At 35.4% G+C, this 22,604-nt stretch overlaps 1 protein-coding gene across 1 annotated transcript in view; it reads right to left on the bottom strand.

The window, feature by feature from the left end:
* The window catches only part of LOC150106355 (serine/threonine-protein kinase 10-like), a 413,234-nt gene that overhangs the window by 244,687 nt on the left and 145,943 nt on the right, over window positions 1–22,604 (bottom strand). Inside the window, exons 9-10 of the mRNA XM_090393096.1 lie at window positions 12,068–12,338; window positions 5,337–5,476 (exon numbers count right to left, since the gene is read on the bottom strand). Of these exons, the coding sequence (XP_090249222.1) occupies window positions 5,337–5,476; window positions 12,068–12,338 (411 nt within the window). The remainder of the gene's footprint in view (window positions 1–5,336; window positions 5,477–12,067; window positions 12,339–22,604) is intronic.

Below are 22,604 nucleotides of genomic sequence, written 5' to 3'. Positions count from 1 at the left end.
TGCTTCCTAAAAATGTTTCTTCGCCTTCATCTGTCTTTTTAAGATCCTCAAAAATTGTTTCAGCTTTCTCAGTTATAACAGCCTGCATCAGAGGGATGTTTTTCCGATTCAAGTCATCCACCCATCAAACTGTGTGGAATCATATTCTCTTACTATGTCCTTGTAACATTCTGAATAATTTTTCCATTTTTTCATGAAGTTTACTCCTGCTATAACTTACATGTTTTGCATTTAGTACTGCCGTAGATGGTTGCGCAGACTGTTTTATTCTATCTGCATTTTTCATAATTGTGGTAACAGCTGATGGAGGTAAGATCATACTTCTACAGACATTAGCACGTGTCTGCCCATCTTCCATTCATCGAATCACCTCCATCTTCTTTTCAAGTGTGATTGATTTCTGTGCCTTCTTAAAACCAAGTTCTGCTAACTTTTCTGCACTTCTTTTATCAGACATGGTATGTAATTACGTACTTTATCAATTTAAATATATGTATGTAAAAAAAATTAAACAGAACAATTAGGTAGATTCAATAGTAAAACTAGGTTTGATACATATACGTTGTAGTAGCTCAGTAAACAATCAAACACTAGAGTTCCTGCTAGTATCATTTCTCGGTCAGACCACACTACAGTAAGAAAGCAGGTGCAGACATCCGGCGTTATTGTGAATCGCCGTAAATTGAACCGAAGTAAACCGAGGGCTGCCTGTACTTTCATTTCATTAAAGTTAATTACTGTGGTTATCGTGTAATTTATTGTTTATAGTCATGCCACAGGTACCTTTAAAGATTAAAGATAACACTATCTAGCAGCCAGCCAGCAGAACTAATTTAATAAATAAATAAATATATCATAAATGAATATATGTCATTGTAACATGCAGTAATGATGCCACACTAAACAAATTATCCATTATTGAGACACTTACTACTATCCCTAAAAATTAAAATGGACAGATAAACATGTAGCCTCTTTGGCTGAGTGGTTAACACATGTGATCTCCAAACAGGTTGCAGGTTTAATTCCTACCATGGATATGAATGTTTGTGCTTGTCTTCAGGTGCAAGATGAATTTCACTGCCAGGTGTGAGGCCGTTTCCCCACTTACTAGAAATGTGAAGTGGCTTGGAAAAGTTCCATGTATGGTATCTAGAGCAGGGTTTTCAAACTATGTAACAAAATAAATTTAGAATATAAAAAATAATGAGAGAAAAAAATCCTTAGCCTGCCAATACTAACACATACTATAAGTCTAGAGTCTGTTGATGGTAATCACATAAATAAAAAATAATAATTAAACAAGTTTTTCCTTTAGTAGACAACTGAAGCCATGAAATATGTAGTGACTAAATCACACTAAGAAACTGCATAAGCACCAATACTTATTTATGAATGCTGAAAATATTTATTAATCTAAATAGAAATAAAAATTCAATCAAAGAATGTTTATTTTCCTTTTTCAAAAATTAGAATTTATTTATCTTTCTACAGATATTTATTCAGAATAATGTATATAAATTAACTGATGAGCAAAGGCAATGGTATGAACAAACTAAGTAAGTGTTCTTATAAATAAAATATTATTTCGTGGCTATTATATAATAAATAGTATCCTGTAGGTACAGCAATAGCTCGCATAGTCCGGTTTTAAATCCTAAAAAATGAGTACACAAAATTATTTTTTTTATACATATATGTTCGGTTTTTTTCCCTTTATACAGTCAAGTCTCTTTTTGTGCAGTTTATTTTTATGCAGTTTTAAAGTTATGCGATATGATATTTCAATTTTTTCGGGGGTTCCCCGTTGTATGCGTATGTACCTAGACTCGGCGAGAATGTAAACGCGGCATTATGTTCAAAGTCTTAATGTGTAAGCTATGTACAGTACGAGTAAGCAGTGGACATCTGTGAACTTTAATGTTGAATTTGTGATAATTAAATTTTAATCCCACTTAAAAAAACTACACGAGTGCAAAAAGAAAATGAAAGTGATTCTGTCACCAAGAAACGTAAATGGCTCACTTTAGAACAAAAGCTCGATATAATCAAGCTTCATGAAGAAGGTGCATCCTTTGCTAAAATAGACCGTGAAAAAGGAATAGACGAGTCATCAGTTCCAAAACTTATCAAAAAAAAAAAAAAAGATCAATACAAATCGCAAGGTATGGCTATTGCTTCTTATTTATCAAAAATAGTGACTAAAACTAGAAGCACTCGAATGGTAAATATGGAGCGGCTTTTATCCATATGGATCGAAGACTTAACTCAAAAGCAAGTTCCGCTTAGTCAAATGGAAATTCAAGCCAAAGCATTCAGTCTTTACAATGACTTGAAGACCATAGATAATATAGAAAACGAAGGTGAGAGAACTAGTGAAAATTTTACGGCAAGTCATGGGTGTTTTTTTTTCGTTTTAAGCAACGAACTGGTATTCACAATGTTCATATTGTTGGCGAACCTGTCAGTGCAGATAAAGAGGCTGCTTTAAGATATCCAAAGGAATTGAGTGCAATCATACAAAAAGGTGGCTACAAAGATGAACAAATATTTAACATTGATGAAACGGGATTATTCTGGAAAAAGTTGCCATCATGCACTTTTATAGCAGCCAATGAAAAGTCATGCCCTGGATATAAAATTTCAAAAGACCGTCTCACACTGTTATTAGGTGGAAATGCAGCAGGGGATTTCAAATAAAAACCGATGCTTGCATACCATGCAGAAAATCCTAGAGCTCTTAAAAATATATCAAAAAATAATCTCTCAGTGTTGTGGCATTCAACTAAGAAAGCATTGGAAAACAAGAATTTTATTTGAAGATTGGTTTACCAACTATTTTTGTCCTACAACAGAACGTTATTGCAGAGAAAAAGGATTAGATTTTAAGATTTTATTGATCTTAGACCCCGGTCATCCGACTGGGCTTTGTGATTTAAATGAAAATGTACAAATAACTTTTCTTCCACCAAATATGACGTCAGTGATCCAACCAATGGATCATGATATCATTGCAACATTTAAGGCCTATTATTTGTGCCATAGTTTTGAAGTTGAATTTATCAATCTCGTTTTATTTATTGAAAAATAGGGAGAATATTTTTTTTTGGAACCAATTATCATTTTTTGTATGTATCTAATTCCTCGATTAGTCCAGTTTCAAACAGTCTGGGATATCGGTGGAACTGATTAACCGGACTATGCGAGATATTGCTGTATTCCGTTTCATTCTATAGCAAAAATAATACTGTAAGCTGCACATATATAATAGCGTATATAACTAACTTTTATGCTTTTTGTAACTGCAGTTCTTATTTTACATTTGCAATTATTCAAAAACATTTTGTGATTTAATTTATAGTAGTAAGGTCTTAGTAAGGTTAATGAATTCTAATGCATTATTTAAAAAAAAAAAAAAACTAATTCTCTTTTTTTGGCCTGTACCACATACAGAATGCAAAATAAAAGATACCAAGAAAATTACATTTTTTAAACTGACTTGTACTTACCTGATAATTAAAATTATTTGAATAATGTTTATTCATTGTGAAAAATCAGGTAACTGTTTATAATACTTTTTTTCAGTCATAAGGATATTCACACTTCATTAACACAGTCTAACAGTCATCAACCATTGCCTAATGATTTTCTAGACATTCTTATAGATAGGCTTATAAGTTGGTAACACATGACTATTAAATTATTTCAGGAATTTACAATGTATACTGGAATATTAATTAAAAGAAACTTTAATAAATACTTCCTATATTTCGGCAATGTCACATCGCCATCTTCATGGGAACATACAACTATCATACGTGATGCAGGCACTACAAAGAGCAAATGAGGCAGAAGAGAGAAAACTGACATTGTTCCTAGAGTCCTAAAGGTACCCTCCAGCAAGCTATATTGGGTTGTCTTGGCTGTTGGGCTGAAGTTCTCAAGATGCAAGCTTCCGGAATTTGGGGCAGTCTCATGCATCCAAATTTGTCAAGGTTTGGAAATTTTTTTAGAGCTGAGGCTGATTCCATGAACAATCTTTTGTATTTAAATTTGCTGCGGTGTAATAATGTGGCTTTCTTCCAGTGTATTCTGTGCCCGGTATTCAGAGCATGGTCTTCAAGCCCAGAGTGACTGTAATGGTGAAACCGGATGTAGTCTTTGTGTTCCAATATCCTGACATTTGCTGTCCTGCCTGTTTGACCAAAATAGGACAATTTACAGCTGCAAGGGACCTGGTATACTCCAGAAAGGTCTAGAGGAAGTGTAAGTGGCTGGTCTTTCGATAAGGGATGCCAATTTCTTATTTTTTCTTATCGTTAGATTTTCTAGACACTAAGAAAAGTAATACGAGTGTTTTATTCAAAAAGTTACCCATAAAAGTATACCCATCAGCTACTTGAACAACATTCTCATATGAGATGAAAATTAATACATAAAGTTAATATACAGAAAACTGAAATATGTAACAGTGATTAAAATTTACTTTATATATATATAAACGAGAGCATTATGGCTGAAAAAAATAATGAAATATAGATTTGATTAAAACAGGTATTATGAAACAGAGCTAGTGTGAGTCCCCTGCATATTTAGATGTTAATGATGCCCCTGTAATAATAATAATACACAGCATAATATATAACTATGCATTATTTTTGAAGATAAACATCACTAGGCAAAAAAAGTACATCTAAAGTCACTCAAATTCATTCATGATACAACAATACTGCAGTATTCTTTTAAATAACCTTCTTTTCTCTTAATGAAATGAAAACATACCATTAATAACTAAGTTTTAAAGGCAAATAAAAAAATCTCAATAAATTATTAAGTTATAAAAATAGAGTTATGATCCATTTTTTTAATTCTAAAAATCTAATGCTTTGATGCATTTTAATTTCACGTTTAAGCATTTTTTGAGCAAAATGGGTATGAAAATATTACTTCATGTCAGATGAAGCCAAAGTGATGGTAATAATTCTATCACTACCTGAATGTTGGCAGAGATAAATTCAAGAAAGCTATCACTTTATTTCAATGAAATACCTACTGCCATTACCAGAAAGACATTTTTAGTATCCCATCATAATTAAAATGTATCATTAACTCCCCAAACTTTGCTCCAGATATTTTCCCATCTACTGAAATGAATAGCACATTGTGTCAAAGATTATAATAAATACAAGATGAAACTCAACTAGATTATTAAAGAACATGGAAATTAATTCAGAAATATCAATCTACCATTATGAGAATATATCTATCTGTCTAGATGTGACACTTGATGAAATGTTTAGCATTAAATTATTATTATAGCGCAAGATATTTCTTACCTGAAGACATGCGTTCCTGAGCTGTAGCTGCACCAGGAAATAACACTTCATCATTACCACACTTGTTTAAATGAGGACATGACCAAGATGGAAGAGAGAGTGCTCTTGTAATGGCCATTCTCGATGAATTATCCTCTTTACTGAAAAAGGTTAAATTAAATTTTAAGAAGAAATAGAGATTTATAATGTCATTTATCAGTTTTTAGGTATACTAGGAATGGTTTTCAAGCATTTTGGCTGGCACCAGCAAATTAAATAGAATAACATAATATTTTGAATATTCTGAAACATAAGTTTCATGAGTTACAATATGAGAGTGGTCTGAAAAGTTCTTGGCCTAACAATGAAAAAACGAATTTATCATTTCAAAATTATTCTTCAACATAATCTTCCTTAAGACTAATACATTTATTCCAGCAATGCTCTGGCGCCATTATCCCATCCCTGTAGTGGTTCTCAGTAAGATCTGCAAAATACCCTCTACAGCTGCAATCATCTGTTAATTGGAAGAAAAACACTGAACAACGAGGAAGAGTTTTAGTTTTGGGAAGGGATAGAAGTCAGAGGGAGCCAAATCTGGAGAATAGAGTGGATGTTCCAACAATTCATAGTGCAGATCCTTTAATTTTCCCATTGCCAAAACACCTTTGTGGGCAGGTGCATTGTCCTGATGAAAGATGATTTATTGTTTTATCCTTTTCAAGATAATTAATAAACAAAATGCCTTTAGCATCCCAAAACACCGATGCCATGACCTTTCCTGCTGATGGAACTGACTTTGTCTTCTTTGGTGCTGAACAACCGGCTTCTGTCCACTGTTTTGACTGTTGTTTGGATTCTGGTGTGTAATGGTGAATTCAAGTCTCATCCATAGTAATAAATCGACGCATAAAATCAGTTTTATTCTTGTTAAAATGCTCCAAGCACTGTTCAGAGATTTTCATGCGAGTGCGTTTTTGATCTGCTGTGAGCAAGCACAGCACCCATCTTGCCAAAAGCTTTTTCATTTGCAATTGTTCATGCAAAATATATCCTACACGTTCTTTGAAAATGCCTATAGTTTCAGCTATTTCATGCACTCTGACTCACTGGTCATCCAATACCATATTGTGCACTTGATATCAATGATTTCAGGTGTTGTTACACTTTTTTGGACGTCCTTCACATGGATCATCTTCAGACTGGTATGGCCACGTTTCAAATCAGCAGCCCATTTCTTAATTGTCGAAAACAAAGAAGAACAGTGCCCAAAAACTTTTATATTATTATTACATGACACCTCCAGGGAGTCCAAAGACTCATCGAGGGAGGACACCTACTCTACATCTCTCTCTCTGTTTCCACCAACTACACCAATGCCATCTACCACCCACCACCACCACCACTAGTATTTCCACAGACAATTACAAACATCCATGCCAACGGTGGGATTCGAACCCGCAGCTTTCTGGGTGGAGAGTGGATATGCTAACTGCTCGGCCAACCGGGCCGGGCTATACTTCGAATGAATTTCTTTTTGCGTTAAACCTTCTTTTACAAAGAATTTTATAACCGCATGATACTCAGTTTTATCCATTTCAAGGGATACAGACAATACTTTTGCTTCAGACAGTTGTATAAAACAAACTACTTGATAGAATGACTTGCAATTTCATATGGATGCTTATGGCAGATGTACCAACCTAGAAAAAAAAATCTTGCCGATGTGTTGCCATCTATGGTCAAGGACAAGAACTTTTCAGACCACCCTCATATAGTTCAGAAGGCCTGGACAGGTGGACGAATTCCAGATGATTGGAGGAGAGCTCTCATAGTACCCATATATAAAAAGGGAAATAAAACAATGAGAAAAAACACAATCAAAAACATACCAGAAACAACCAAAATCCTACCAATGAAATATCCTTGCAGGCCAGGGAAGTTAAACATACCCCTGAAAGCAAAAATGTTATCATTATCAATTTTCAAGAAAATTATCTAAATTACGCTGTTCTGAATCACTAGCAATAAGAAACACACGATGTGCTATAAACACAATAACATCATCTTTACAATTCCCGTATGGCAATTAAACCAAATAAAATACTCCCTTGTACTCTCAAACCAGCCCAATTCCTGAATACTCTTGAACCAATCAAACTTCTCCTAACACCTACAAAATAGCTCAGTCAGTTTTCTGCTTTATTCAACTGATGACATCTTCAACATAATGAAATGGCCAGCACCCATCATGCTTGTTGCTGATGTACTATATATATATATATATATATAGTACTAGGCGTTGTTTCATTCTCGGTTCTTTAAAATCCAAAGGGTACAAATTCATCTTTTCAGTTTTAACTTTTTATGTCATTGGTTCAAAATTCTTGTTTCATCTTCATATTTTCCTACATCCATTTGTTACTATCTGGTAACCACCACTCTAAATTGCATATCGTCTCAGCTCTAATGAAGTCTTTAGTTAATTTTTCAGCATTTATATCTTCAAGACACAGGCATGTTAATTAATATTATTCTTTTTTAAACCTTAATAAATTCAACTCTTTAAACTTGCTGTTAAAAAAGAGTCTGCACCATTGCCAAACACTGGTTAGAATATTCGATGGAAGTTTTTTCACTTGACTATTCTACCAATTATATATTTGGTTTAATCCTTTATCCAAGTGTAAGCAAACAAAGTTTGCACCTGAAGTATTTTCAGGACTGGGGCAACTCATGGTAAAGGTGGAGTAAGTTCTCATCACTTTCCTTAATATCTCCCATAATGCAAAGCACATCTCCTTGCAGACATGTATAATGCATAGCATTATACATGGTCCTTCCCTTAATGCATAGCATTATACATTATATATGCATAGCATTATACACAAGGAGATGTGCTTTGCATTATGGGAGATACTAAGGCAAGTGATCAGAACTTACTCCACCTTTACCACGAATTGCCCCAGTCCTGAAAATACTTCAGGCACAAACTTTGTTTGCTTACACTGAATAAAGGATTAAACCAAATATATAATTGGTTGCTTAGAATTTTCTTTTATTAGACTTTTTTTTTTTTAATAACATAAACCATAAACATAAACCTAGAGATCCCATATAAATTTATCAAGCCAAATCAAGACATTGGGCAATTGTCTTAAACCATGCGATGAAATTTATATCCCATGCCCACAGTGGGAATAAACCAACAACTTGTTGGTTTAAGAGCAGCAGGTTCACTATCCAGTTGGCCAACCATGACAGCAATCTGCAACAGCACTTCAATTCATTGGGTTGTTAGAATCAACACATCTGAAGATAGCTTAGGCTAAACAAGTGAAATTTTTTCTACCAACAGCATGCACATTCAAGTAGCTAACATGTCTGCATTTTTAAAAGAAAGAATAGCGAAAAATCTTTTAAATTATAAATGAAAGGTTAAATACTTTTTTCAAAGGTGAAAATGCACATGCATTATCCTACCAAAAAACATGCAAGACAATTTTGAATAAACAAAATTGTTTTTAGTGACCAACTCCATATGTGTTGTCCCACTTTTTGTAATAATTGCTTCAAAGATCATGGAAGACCTTCAACTAAGTTCTCATAGAATGTTGGTGGTACTGCACTTCAGTCCTTTAAATCATTAGTAAATTCACTACTGAAAAGAACTATCTTGACCATCTCTAATTCTACATTGCCATTTTTCCAACTTCAACCAATACTCTACTGGATCCAGGTCAGCGTCCTGTAGATACTGGCTACTACGATGTTCCAATGTTACTTTTTTCAAATGATATTTACAACTGCTACTTTGAGACATGGAGTCATTATCTTTGGTCTGATGGTGATATTAGAAGATAATCAACGAAATTCTCAAGGAGCACTTTTCCACCTCTTGGCTTCCACTTCTTCAGTATGTAACCAATCATGGACTTGAAAAATGCTTAAAGAAAGAGCATCAATTCCTCCCATATACTTATCATTTGACATAAAATGATGACGGTGGCTTTTAGCAAGTTGCTACCTTCCTTTGCAGGCCACAAAATCTGCATACTGCATAGTTATATTTCTTTTCCTGCAAATGGGGGGAGAGAGAGAGATCCTGTGACACTTGATTTGAATAGTGTATTTCTCAATTATGCTGCAATACCAACTTGGTACTGTACTTGGTATTGCAGTGTACTCGAAAGATACAGGATTCAGTATCACTTATTATTATTATTACTATTATTATTAAGACAGACCTCCAGGGAGTCACAGACTCGTCAAGGGAGGCCACACACACACACTACATGTACCAGCTATCATACTTATTCTTGAATTCACTCACAACATCCAATGGGAATCACATACCACCCTATAAGAGAAAAATCTGCCCCCCCCCCCTCTTTCTTAGCAGCATTCATTCTCAGCTTCCAAGGATGCCCTCTTGTCCTTTCCTCACCCTCCATAAATTGAAAAATTCCATCAATTGAAATCCTGTATGATCCTATCAGAAGTTTGTAAGTTTCAATCATATCGCCCCTTTTTCTACTATTTGCTAGTGTCTGACGTCTACAAATTCTCAATCTCTGTCTTCATAAATAGTATTCCACAATCCTGATATCATTTTTAACTCTCCTCTACACTCTCTTCAATAAATCAGAATCACAACAGAAACCAGGAGACCAGACCTGCACACAAAGAGTCCAAGTGAGGTCTATCAAGGCTTTGTAAAGAGGCAAAATGACATCCTTATCTTTACATGTGAGCATTCGTTTCAGCACTGCAATTATTCTCTAAGTTGTATTTACAATCTTTGTTACATGGCCCCTGAATTTCAACTTCCTATCTACTACACTCCAAGATCCCTAGCCTCATCAGTTTCTTCTAGCATAATCCCACTAATATAATATGCCATTGGATATCTAATCATACCAAAGTGAATGACTTTACATTTACTGACATTGAATTGACATCCATTTTCCCATGCCCACACATTCCAGCCTATTCAAATCATTCTACAAGTACTGCATATCAGCAGCATAATCCCACTAATATAATATGCCATTGGATATCTAATCATGCCAAAATGAATGACTTTACATTTACTGACATCAATTTTCCCATGCCCACACATTCCAGCCTATTCAAATCATTCTACAAGTACTGCATATCAGCAGCATTCCTGATTACCCTACCTATCTTTGCATCATCAGCAAATAGCTGTACTTGTCAAATCCTTCCCAATATCATTAATGTACAGATTGAATAACAGTGGACCAAGCACTAATCCTTATGGTACACCACTGGTTACCTTAAATCTTGCAGACTCACATCCCTCATATACCACTTTTTGATATCTGTCAGTCAGCCATCCTCTTATCCATGCTAATATTCTATAACCCAAACCGTATTCTCCAATTTATGCAAAAGTCTATGATGCTGTATTCTGTCAAAAGCCTTAGCAAAATCCAAAAGTATCATCGTGTATCAGCTCCAATTTTGTCTAGTTTAATGGTAACATTATCATAGAATGTGAGCAAGTTGCTAAAACATGACTTTTAGCAACTTGCTAAAAGTCATCTTTTAGCAAGTTGCAATCTCTACTTTGCAATGAACAGCATGCTGTTCATTGCAAAGTAGAGATTCACCTGTCAACCCATTTCTGAATGCCAGCCCTAACCAATTTTTCCAAAATCTTTACCACCACTCCTGAGATACTAATTAGTCGATAATTGGATACATCGATCTTTGCACCACCCTTGTGCAATGGAATTACCATACATTCTTTCCATTCCTGCAGAATCTTCCCTGTTCTGAGACTATTAACAACCTGGTCAGAGGAATAGCCAGTTCAGCTAACTACTCTTTTAGAACATGTGCTGATATCCCATCAGTCCCTATTGCTGACTCAGTTTGTGCTCTATATCTTGTCCTAAAACACCTGAGTTTCTTCATCCAGTGAAGAGGTAGCAGTGAGCACAATGTTACGTACACCAGGTTGATAAGGCACTTCAAGGCAAAAGTGAAACCAGAATTTGGTAAAACTGTGTTCAGAGTAAACTGTTGCTTTCAGGTCCTATGTCTTCAGCTGAATGAACATTTGAGAACTTGAATAGCATCAATGACTGACGTACATGCAGCTTAAGAATAGACAATTCATTTGCTATACGATGCATAATGTATACATTACTGCTAAAAAAATTGCATTTTTTACTTTCACATAGATGTTACCAGCACTGTTATTACTGTGATTATTTTTTATTTGTTTAAAAAAAAACTAATAGAAAACAATCATATTTTGTTCTGCTTATCTTTAAAACATTGTTTAAAACACATTCAGAATGGAACAGTTATCAAAATTATGTTTAAGTTCTTAATTGAAGTGAAGAATTAAGGATTAGTGGCTTATTATTTTTTTAATGCTAAACTAACTGAACAAAAGTTAGTTTAGCATAAAAAAGTGGTTTTTATGCCACTTGAAAGCCTCCATGAAATAAAGTGGTAGTCTCATAGTGAACAATAAAAATCTATTACTATTCATTTATTATATCATCTTATTTTTTCTGACAACAGCAATATAATCGAAAAGAGTTTAACAAACATCCATGGCATACCAATATTAAGGTGAAGGCTTTACTCACTCATTTGCAGGGTTCATTTAAGGGTATTTTTAAAATTCTTATTGCATGAAAAAAGAGGTGAGGAAAGCTAGACTTCAAAATCACAAACTATATTTTAATCACAATTATCTCCAAAATACTTGCCATTTATCTGTAGATAAACTTTCACTTAGAGCTATTTTTTCTTCCTGGAAATGAGGAATCTGTTCATATTTGGTGATAGAGGTAACGTCGTGATGAGATTCATCTTCATCTAAAGTTGATAAAGCAGTGACAACAGTTTCAACATATTTACATTCTGTAGTTTCAATTTCAGAAACTGATGGCTGTAAAATTTTGGTTCCGTTCTTTTCGAGTGAAGTTTCAATTTTCTGTTTTGTTTCTGTAATTCCTAGAATGTCTTGCTGTGTGTTATCTAAAAAAAAAAAAAAAAGCATAAGGAATGCAATACGTGAAAACAAAATGTATCCAAATCAATGGCACTTGTGATATGAAGAACACAGTATATTATCAGGAGTACACTGAGGTATGCAAAATAACAATTACTAATTAACAACCATTTCGTTCCCTACAATGCTTATAAACTTTGCAGCAATCATGGCAAAGAGAATGTTAATACAGCAAAGTTACAATTACTTGAATGTTTTTGGAAATCAATTTATTAAGTAGAATGTTATCATTATGGTTTATTTACAATTTACAATTAGTAAATAGGGAAACGAACTAAATACATAAGAATACGAAAAAGTTAATTATTATATGTAGATTTCCAGGCTTCTCTGTTTTGAGCCATTTTAGTTATTTCTCATGGAGAGAGAGTATCTGTGCTGATAAGGTGGTTAATATACTGCCAGAATTGTTTAGTTGGTCTTCCTCTCCATCTTTGTCCATTTGAGGGTGCATATAAAATTAAGATGTCAAAGTATGGAGAAGGAGGATATCTCAGTTGATGTCAAAGCCAATCAAGTTGATGTCTGCGCTGGGTTTCAATCAAGGGTTTTTGGTTTGCCTCTTCTAAAATAATGGAATTATGAATATATTCCTTCTAGGAGTAACTGAGTAACAGTCTTAAGCAGGTTGTATTAAAGCTATTAATGATTTATGCTGATTTTTGGATAGAAACATTCCATGTTTCTCCACCATAAAAGAAGATGGCCTGAGAGGTTGCTTTGTAAAGCGTAATTTTTGTTTCCTAGGTGATGAGGGGTGATTTCCATATATTTTTTAGATTCCTGTGTTGATTGAGAGCTTTATATATTTTCTTAATATTAGAAGTTGTATTATTTATATTTGAGCCTAAGTATTGGAAGTCTGCTACTTTTTCTAAAAATTGTTTGTGTTCTCTGATGATGGAGCCTTGTACTATATTTGTGAGTATTTTAGTTTTATTTGAGTTAACTGTCAATCCAAATATTTTTGCAGCTTGGCATAGTTTGTCAAAGTATTGTTGCACCTTGGATAAAGATGGATCTATTAATACTATATTGTCTGCACTGCTGAGGTAACTGAAACAGTTGTTTATCGTTGGTTGTTAGCGTTGTGCCAAATCCGTCCTCAACCATCCTGAAAATGTAGTCTATGGTTTTATAAAGAGGAAGGAGCCTAGGTGTCTACTTGTAGAACTCATGTTGTTATAGGATATTTTTTTGTCAAATCTCTATTGACAAGAACACTGGTGTGAAAATCTTGATCAGGTGCTGCAATTGCTTTAATAATTTTGTTGGGAGGCACTGAGGATTTCATTAATTGAGAGATTACTATAACATGATGGACCAAACTTTAATATGTGTATTCTGAAGATAAGGATATTCTAAATGTTTGAAGTAATTACTCTGAAAGATAAAATGAAACAAGCAGTGAGAGAACAGTAGTACATGTCAATACTTGAGTTTGTAGAAGTTGTCAAAAGCCTGAAAGCAGAGGTGCAGCTGGAGTGGTTGATATACAGGGTGGCCATAAAATAACTTTCCCTCTTTGGAGGCATCTGTAGCTAAAACCAATAAACGGAAAGAGACCAAATTTTATATCGAGATTTTTGAAGGCATGGAGAGACGGCTTCCGCAAAAAAAAGATTTAGTACCAAAAGTCGCCGATAGGGGAAATTTTGGCACTGAAAACGAGCGGATAATTACATTAAAGGCAGGTAAAATGGAATAACAACATTTCAGCTGTGTAAGCGACAGCCACATCGCTCATTCCAGCTGGATATGTGGCACGTTACAATGATAATAATAATAATTAAACTAAAACAACAACTTGCGAGAGACAGAAATTAATGTAGTGATTGAACTCACAGGAAATAATGTTTTATTCATCAGAATCAGGGATGAAATTTGTTGTACACAGGAAAGGTCAGCACATTGAAAATTGTGTATGTTTTCCAGGGGACCCTGATTCTGATGAGTAAAACATTATTTCCTGCGAGTTCAATCACTACATTAATTTCTGTCTCTCTCGCAAGTTGTTGTTTTAGTTTAATTATTATTATCATCATCATTGTAACGTGCCACATATCCAGCTGGAATGAGTGATGTGGCTGTCGCTTACACAGCCGAAATGTTATTATTCCATTTTATCTGCCTTTAATATAATTCTCCGCTTGTTTTCGGCTCCACCAGCGCCAAAATTTCCCCTGTCGGCGACTTTTGGTACTAAATCTTTTTTTGGGGGGGGGAAGTCATCTCCCCATGCCTTCAAAAGTATCAATATAAAATTTGGTCTCATTCTGTTTATTGGTTTTAGCTACAGATGCCTCCAAAGAGGGAAAGTTATTTTATGGCCACCCTGTACAACCAGCAATGCTCAAATATGGAAGTATAAATGTTTTGCAGTGCCTACAGTGCATAATTCAGAGGGCCTAGTCAGAAGGTTGAATTCCAGATGATTGGAGTAGAGTTCTCATAGTTCCATCTATAAGAAGGGGAATAAGGCTGAATACAGAGAATTACAGAGGATGGTTTGGCTTATGGTTTATTTGTCACAAAAACTACAAAGGTCATACCGTGCCATACTAAGGTTACAACTATACATAAGCAGTTAAAGAAAATTGTAAACAATATGCCTGTACAAAATTTAGGTTCCACAAAGCAGCATCTACATAGAAACAGAATTGCTGCAGAGGGCACAGCAACACACAAGGTTAAAGGTTATAGTAGTACAAAAATTTTCAATAAGTTAAATAAACAAAATGCAGTATCTACATATTATAATACATATTACATAATAATACAAATTATAACGTTTTTACAGCCATACACAAATAGGCAAAAAGGAATTATTATAGAACATGCATGCATAAAAATAAAATTTGGCAATGGTATCTACATATAAACAAATTACAAGAAAGTTACACAAATATACAGTGTCCTATAGCAATACATAATTAGTCAAAAAAAATTAGTAAATAATATGTATGCACAAAAGTTAAGCTGGGCGATGCAGTATCTACATATAAACAAAATTACTGCAGCATTTAAAGCAGTACATAATTAGACAACAATATAAGTTAATAAACAAAATGCATGTACAAACCAAGCTAAGGAATGCAATAATCTTATATCTAATTATTGTAGTAATCTTATATCTACATATAAGATTACAACAAATGTTATTACAGTAATACATAGAGTTAAAGAGGAATTATTATACATTATGTATGCATAAAAATTAAGTTTAGCAGTGTGGTATGTACATATTAACAAAATTACAACAAGATAACACAAGGCTACAGAAATATATGATTAGTCAGAAATTAACCTAATGAATAATATATACATTAGTACTCAACTCCTGCACATATACATCACAAAACATTACATATTTTGTAATATATATGTACAAAAGTTAAGTGAAGCAATACATTACTTACATATAAACAAAATTGCAATCAAATGTGTTTGTATAAATTAATTCTTTGTAAGAAATTAAAAACATCGTGCAATCTGCCCGAGTCTGTCAGCATCTGCCTGAGTGTATATCAGACAGGTAGGCAAAAATTTCATTCCTCTCTGGTGCAAAGTGCTGGCACACTACCAGTATATGATAGTGAGATGTGTATTGCACTTTTCACACATGGGAGGGTCATTAGCTCTCAGTAAATAAGAATGTGTAAGATAACTGTGATCTATGCGGAGCCTAGTGAGAACAACTTCCTCTCTTCCATTTATTCATTGACTAGAATGATGCTTGATTTCAGGTTTAATGTTGTATAATTTGTTTGTTAATGCTTCCTGCCATGATGACTGCCACTGAGCAATTAGCTTTGATTGTATAAACTGTCTGTAGTCTGTATATGGTACTACGTGGAGAAAGTTTAAGCTGATTTAGCAGCTGCATCTGCAGCCTCATTTTCCTTAATTCCAACGTGGCTGGGAATCCAGCACAACTGAACATCAAAATTAAGGATTTTCATTTTGTGAAACAGGTGTAACAGCTCATAAAGTACTGGATGTGGATTATGCATAGGAGAGGAGATAGCCTGTAAAGAGCTCAATGAGTCTGTATAAATTATACACTTTTGGTAGCAGTTTTCTTTTATATGAACAAATGTAAGCTGAATGTCAAGTAACTCTACTGTATAATTACTGCAGTCAGGTAGGATCTGGTTGGAAATAATAATGTCAGGAAACACAGCAGCATAGCCAACAGTGGTATTAGTTCTTGAACCATCAGTATAGATAGGCAAGAAATCAGCGTGCTGCTCTGTGTGCATGAAACATTTGAAGATAGACAGATGATGGAGTAGGAGATTTCTGTAGCTTACAAAGTGAGAGGTTGCAGGATGGTGCAAACCTGCCATGGAGGGATGCTGTTATGTTTAATGTAGGCAATGTTGTCAACATTTATACCAAGAGCTTGCATAGTCTCTTTAATACGCATACGTATGGCAGTTTGAAGTGTGTGGTATTGAGCTTCCCGGTGCAGAGAAAAGAGACTAGTCCATGTAGGATGATCTGGGAGAGACTTTATCTTTAGGGCATAATTAAGAGACAACTGCTTCCATTTAAGTGATAGAACTGTGCTTTCATTTGCTTTAACATAAAGACTCTGAGTGGGTAATGTGCAAAAGACACCAGTAGCTATCTGTATACCCTGATGATGGATGGAATCCAACCATCGCAGGTTACTCTGTGTTGCAGAACCATAGACTTGAGACCCATAATCTAGCTTTGAACGTATAAGTACATGATAAAGATGGAGCAATGAAGTTTGATCTGCTCCCCACTAAGTAGAGGATAGAGTGCGAAGAAATTTTGACGAATGTGTGCTAGAAATGTAAGTTTACTGTTAAAGATCAGACAAGAATTTGGCTTCTGTAGTTACTGGAATAATAGTACGTCCCATTTTTAATTCAGATCTGGATGAAGAGTGCGTTTTCGACAGAAGTGTACACAGACACTTTTTTCTGTTGAAAAACCTAACCCATTACTAAGAGCCCACAGAGAAACATGATCAATTGCTTGCTGAAGTTGTCTTTCAATTATCTTCATTTTATGGGAGTGGCAGTAAATTGTGAAGTCATCAACATATAGAGCATTGTCTACAGTGGGAGGAAGCTGTTCGGTGATTGAGTTAATTTTAACTCAATCACCGAATCTGTCTTAAGTGTGACACTTTTACAGCGAAAAGTGTCACACTTAAGACAGAGCCTTGGGAAACACCCTGTACTTGATGATATGATTGAGATAACGTATTTCCCACTCTGACTTGGAAAATTCGCCAGAAAGAACGTCTTTAATAACTACAGGAAGGTGTCCTTTAAGACCCAGATTATAGAGGTTTTTTAATATACCATATCTCCAGGCTGTGTCATAAGCTTTTACATGTCAAAGAAAACTGAATCAAGGTGTTCTTGCTTCAGAAATGCATCTTTTATACAAGTTTCTAAACGAACCAAATGGTCTAAAGTTGAGCAATGTTTATGGAACCCACATTGTGTATTGGAGAGAAGATTGTTGCTTTCTAAATACCAGAGAAGTCTGCATTAACCATTTTCTCTAGTATCTTACAAAGACATCCAGTTAGAGCAATGGGTCTATAATTATTTACTTGTGTTGGATCTTTTCCTGGATTTAGGATAGTAATGACAATTGACTTATGCCAAGAATTTGGAAACTCTTCCTCTGCAAGTATTCTATTGTATAGTAAGAGAAGGAGATCCATAGAAGATGATGGTAGATGTTTTATCATTTCATAATGGATGTCATCAGGCCCTACTGCACTAGGGTGAGGTAATAGAAGAGCTCTTTTTAGTTCCTCCTTAACAAATGGCTGATTGTATAGCTCAAGAACATTGGTAGAAAAATTTAGCCTTTGTATCTCTTGCTGTTCTTTCAGAATTAATTCAGGAGGATATGAAGCAATTGTTGAGATTCTGGCAAAATTTTCTCCCAGAGCATCTGCAATGGCTTTGGAATCAGCAAAAACACTTCCATTATGGTCTAAGGTGGACAAACAATGTGTTTTTTATCTGCTTTTCATTTTCCGGATTTTATCCCATACAATTTTTGTACTGGTCATTTGATTAATTGATGTAGTAAATTGGATCCATGATTGTTTTTGACTCTGACGCCTCACATAGTGTGCTTTAGCTTGAGCACACTTCAAAGCTAAAAGGTTTGATGTGGTGGGATATCTACGAAATATATCCCATGCTCTGTGTTGATCTTTTTTGGCTATCTGACATTCTGGGTTCCACCAAGGATTTGGATAGAGTGGAAACGGAGATGATGTTTTGGGATGGAGGCTGTTGCTGCCTGGACAATGCACTCTGTTATATATTTTACCGCTTCACTGATAGGCGTTTGACTGATAGCATCAGCATTAAATTTTGCAAGATGAGAGAAAGTGTTCCAGTCAGCCTGGTCCATTTTCCATATAGGTATCCATGTGGATGAACATGGTTCCTGTGAAGACATTGTGCAGAGAACAGGAAAGTGATCAATTCCATATATGTTCTCTTCAATGTCCCATGTGAGCAGTGGAAGAATGGAGGGGAAGCAGATTGCAAGATCAATTACAGAATACGAATGGATAGGCATATGGGAGAAAGTATCGAGTTTATTATTTAAAAGGGAGAGGTTATTATTATCAAGAATTCTATCAATGATTCAACCTCGTCTATTAGTGTTGGCACTACCCCATAGAGCAGTGTTTCTCAAAGTGTGGTACGCATACCCCCGGGGATACGTGAAAGGTCATTAGAGGGTACATGGCAATTTTCGGCTATGCATAATTAAAGGAGTTGTCATATTTTTCGACAAACAATGTAATTAGAGACAACCGGGATAAAACAGCACTAACAAATGAATCACATCCCCCTCTCCAACAGAAACAGCTGTATAGACCAAGCAAAATCATATGTTGCAGGTGGAACATATGGTTTTGCTTGACACCACCCCATCATTAACGTGTTAAAACTAAGAAATATATAGTGAACGTGTTTCAGATATTATGGAATTCGCTTGAAGGGAAATAGCATTTCAACTCAACTGCTGAAATGCTAATTTGTCTTTGGTTCCTGCGATCTTTTGTTAATACCTCACTAATCATATGCAGTTCTTCGCTGCTCTACGTATCTCAAGTCTTGTAAATTACTAGTCATTTTTGCTTGAAATAATAGGAAAGAAGATGACGCTATTTGGGTAGATGACTTTGATGATGTACACAAAGAAACTGCTCTCGATGCCAAAAGTACTGATAGCGAGTAGGAGCTTCTTGGTAAGTCACACCATTTTCAGTTTTTTTCCTGAAAACTTTAGTTTCCAAAAATTCCCGACATATATCGCAACACGATTTTTTAGCTTTAATTTTGGGAAAAAAAGTTAGAGTTATATTCGAGTAAATACAAATTAAAGATTGGATTTATAAAAACCCCAAAAGAGAGCAATATAGCAAATACAAGTAGCTGTAAGCAACAAGAAAACATTGATATTGCATCTGGATCAAATGAAATTGATAAGAGTGTGTCGTCTGACATCTCTCGAGAACATCTCTCAAAAAATTTAAAAATAAATCATGTTTTTTGTTTACATGAACATATAAATTCAAATAAAATAGATATTTAACTTTAATTAATATTTTAATTAATTTATTAATTTTAATTAATTTATTTATTTTTAATTAATTAATGAATTTATTTTAATTAATTAGGGGATACTTGGTAATAATGAAAATTTAAGAAGGGGGTATGCAGATATCTGAAGTTTGAGAAACTGCCATAGAGTATTGTGACTATTAAAGTCACCCATCAAAAGTATAGGTTCAGGCAGTTGCGAGATAAGGTTACCAAGATCAATTTCATTTAACTCAGCACTTGGTGGTTAATAAATTGAACATACTGTAATAAGAAATCCTACGGAGAAGCAGATCGCTACTGCTTCCAGTGGACCTGATGGAAAATGACTGCCCACTAGGATAGCTACTCCTCCATGAGTAGCACCAACTCCAGTCCTATCCTTGCGTACAACAGTGAAATTCCTAAAGGTAGGGTCCTCGGGTCTTAAGTACATTTCCTGTAGACAGAAACAGAAAGGTTTGTGTTTCTACAACAAAATCTTGATATCCTCGATATTCTGGCAAAATCCACGACCATTCCATTGTACAAATTTTCCTATTGTTTTGGTTTTATAAGCTCGTCTAGTTTTCGGAAGGTTGAGAGCTTACCTTTGTCATATTTATATTTATCAATTGTTTTGGGGGAAGTATGGATGGCCAGTGTCCATCTCTTCCTTTGGTAGAGTATTCAATACATCTGCTGTGTTAGGGTCAGTGGGTAAGTTTAGTTTACTTTCACTGGGTACTGAAGTATCCATTTTTTCTGTGGGAGTATCTGGTGGTTTATCTTTAAGTGATATCCTTGCCATAATTTTTTTTGACAAGTGGGTTTTCATCGAGTGGGATCATTTTTGGAGTTGTCTCTGGAGTAAGGCCATAGGTCATGTGATTGATGAGCTCAACAGAGAAGTACTTGCGATCATAAGGTGCAGGTATGGTGAAATTATCAGATGGTGGAACAGACATACAAGTTTGAGTCGCTACTGTCACTTTCTTAATTGTTACCTTCTCAGCATAAGAGGATCTCAGAGCAGATGTGACAGTGGCTAGCTTTCATTTTGCATCCTAGCATGTTATGTTTTGCTCTGTTTTCATTCTTTGTATTTCTTTTTCATCCTTCCCTTTCTGACATGCACAAGAGCAAGCTGGACGATCTCCCTGATAGTTGACACATATAGCTTTTTCTGCACAGCAAGATTTGTTATTATGCTCTTTACTACCACATTGAGCAGAGGTAGTAGAATCACGACAGGCAGTTTGGGCAGGCATGTCCATATCTCTGACATTTAAAGCATCTAAGTGGGTTAGGGATGTACATTCTAACAGGACAGCTGAGATACCCCTTTTTTTACAGATGTTAGAGACTTAGGTGTATCAAAAGTAAGGATAATGTTCTTGGTTGGAACTAGGCAACCATCCCTAGATATCAGGATGCACCTCACACCTGTCACTCCTTGATCTTTAAGCTCTGAACATATCTCCTCATCAGGAACATCAAGGAGATCCCATTCTGATATCACTCCTCTACAGGAATGAAGTGTTTTATGAGGTGTTACTGTAATTTCTATTCCACCCATTGTTGTTGCTCTCAGTAGTTTCTCAGAATGTTGCTGACACAATGTTTCCACAAGGACATCACCAGAATGCAATTTCTTAACAGCTTTGGGAAGTCCTGCCAGTCCTAAACCTTTTTGAATAAAGAAGGGTGACATTTTCGCTATTGGTTTTTCACCTGTAGCATGAATGATTAAAAATGTTGGTACATTATGTTAGCATCATATGTATTTTGTTTCTTACTTCTGTTTCCATATGCTATATCTACAGTATCAGTACTTGGTTGGGACTTTGTTAGGGCTCCTGAAACATTTGAGGATGAAGGATTCATGCTCAAGAAGTTTTTGGTTCGGCACCAGAGCTCCCCACCCACCCACCATGGAGCCACACATGGATGCCCACTGCCTGGCAAGCAATGACTGCGCTCAGAATGTAACGCCAGGGCTATCCGGAAGCTATACCGGCACTACAGCAAGCCTAGGATCCCGACCCCAGACCATAGGGTGAGAGACTTACTGCAACACCGTTGACCAGGCAAACCCACTAGCCGATTGATCCTGGCTGGGCCATCCAGGACTGCCCATCTTGCCGAAGCAGGGGCCAAAGTAGTGCAAGACTACCAGGATCCCCTTTCCGGATGTCCACGGGTCACACCGTACGGCAAACATGGCAGCAGGGCGTTGGATCCCAGTGATAGTGGTCTGGAAAAAAGGATACTGAAAATGACTCAGGAGAAGTAGAGCGAAGAATATGGGAAGAAATGTAAAGAAAAAGAGGAAGAACGAAAAGGGCCAGTACCATCACTGGGAGGTCCCCTCCACCACGAAGTGTCCCCACATGGAGGGGAATTTCAGAGGAATTTCTCTAAGCATTCCAAGTAATATGTATGCAAGCATCCTTGAAAAGAGGTTGAGAAAAATTGTGGAAGAGAAACTTGAAAAAAGAACACATTGGGTTTAGAACAAATAGACATTGACAAGATCAGAATTTTTACTTTCCAACAAACAGTTGAGAAATTATTGGAATACAACAGCAATCGGTATTGAAGTTTTGTAGATAAGTTAAAGGTATA

This window comes from Typopeltis vanoorti, chromosome 5 (assembly GCF_054136105.1).
Source record: "Typopeltis vanoorti isolate ZY-2024b chromosome 5, IOZ_Tvanoo_1.0, whole genome shotgun sequence".
Classification (NCBI taxonomy): Eukaryota; Metazoa; Arthropoda; class Arachnida; order Uropygi; family Thelyphonidae; genus Typopeltis; species Typopeltis vanoorti.
The sequence above is the reverse complement of the archived record's forward strand: the minus strand, read 5'-3'. Positions and strand labels throughout refer to the sequence as shown.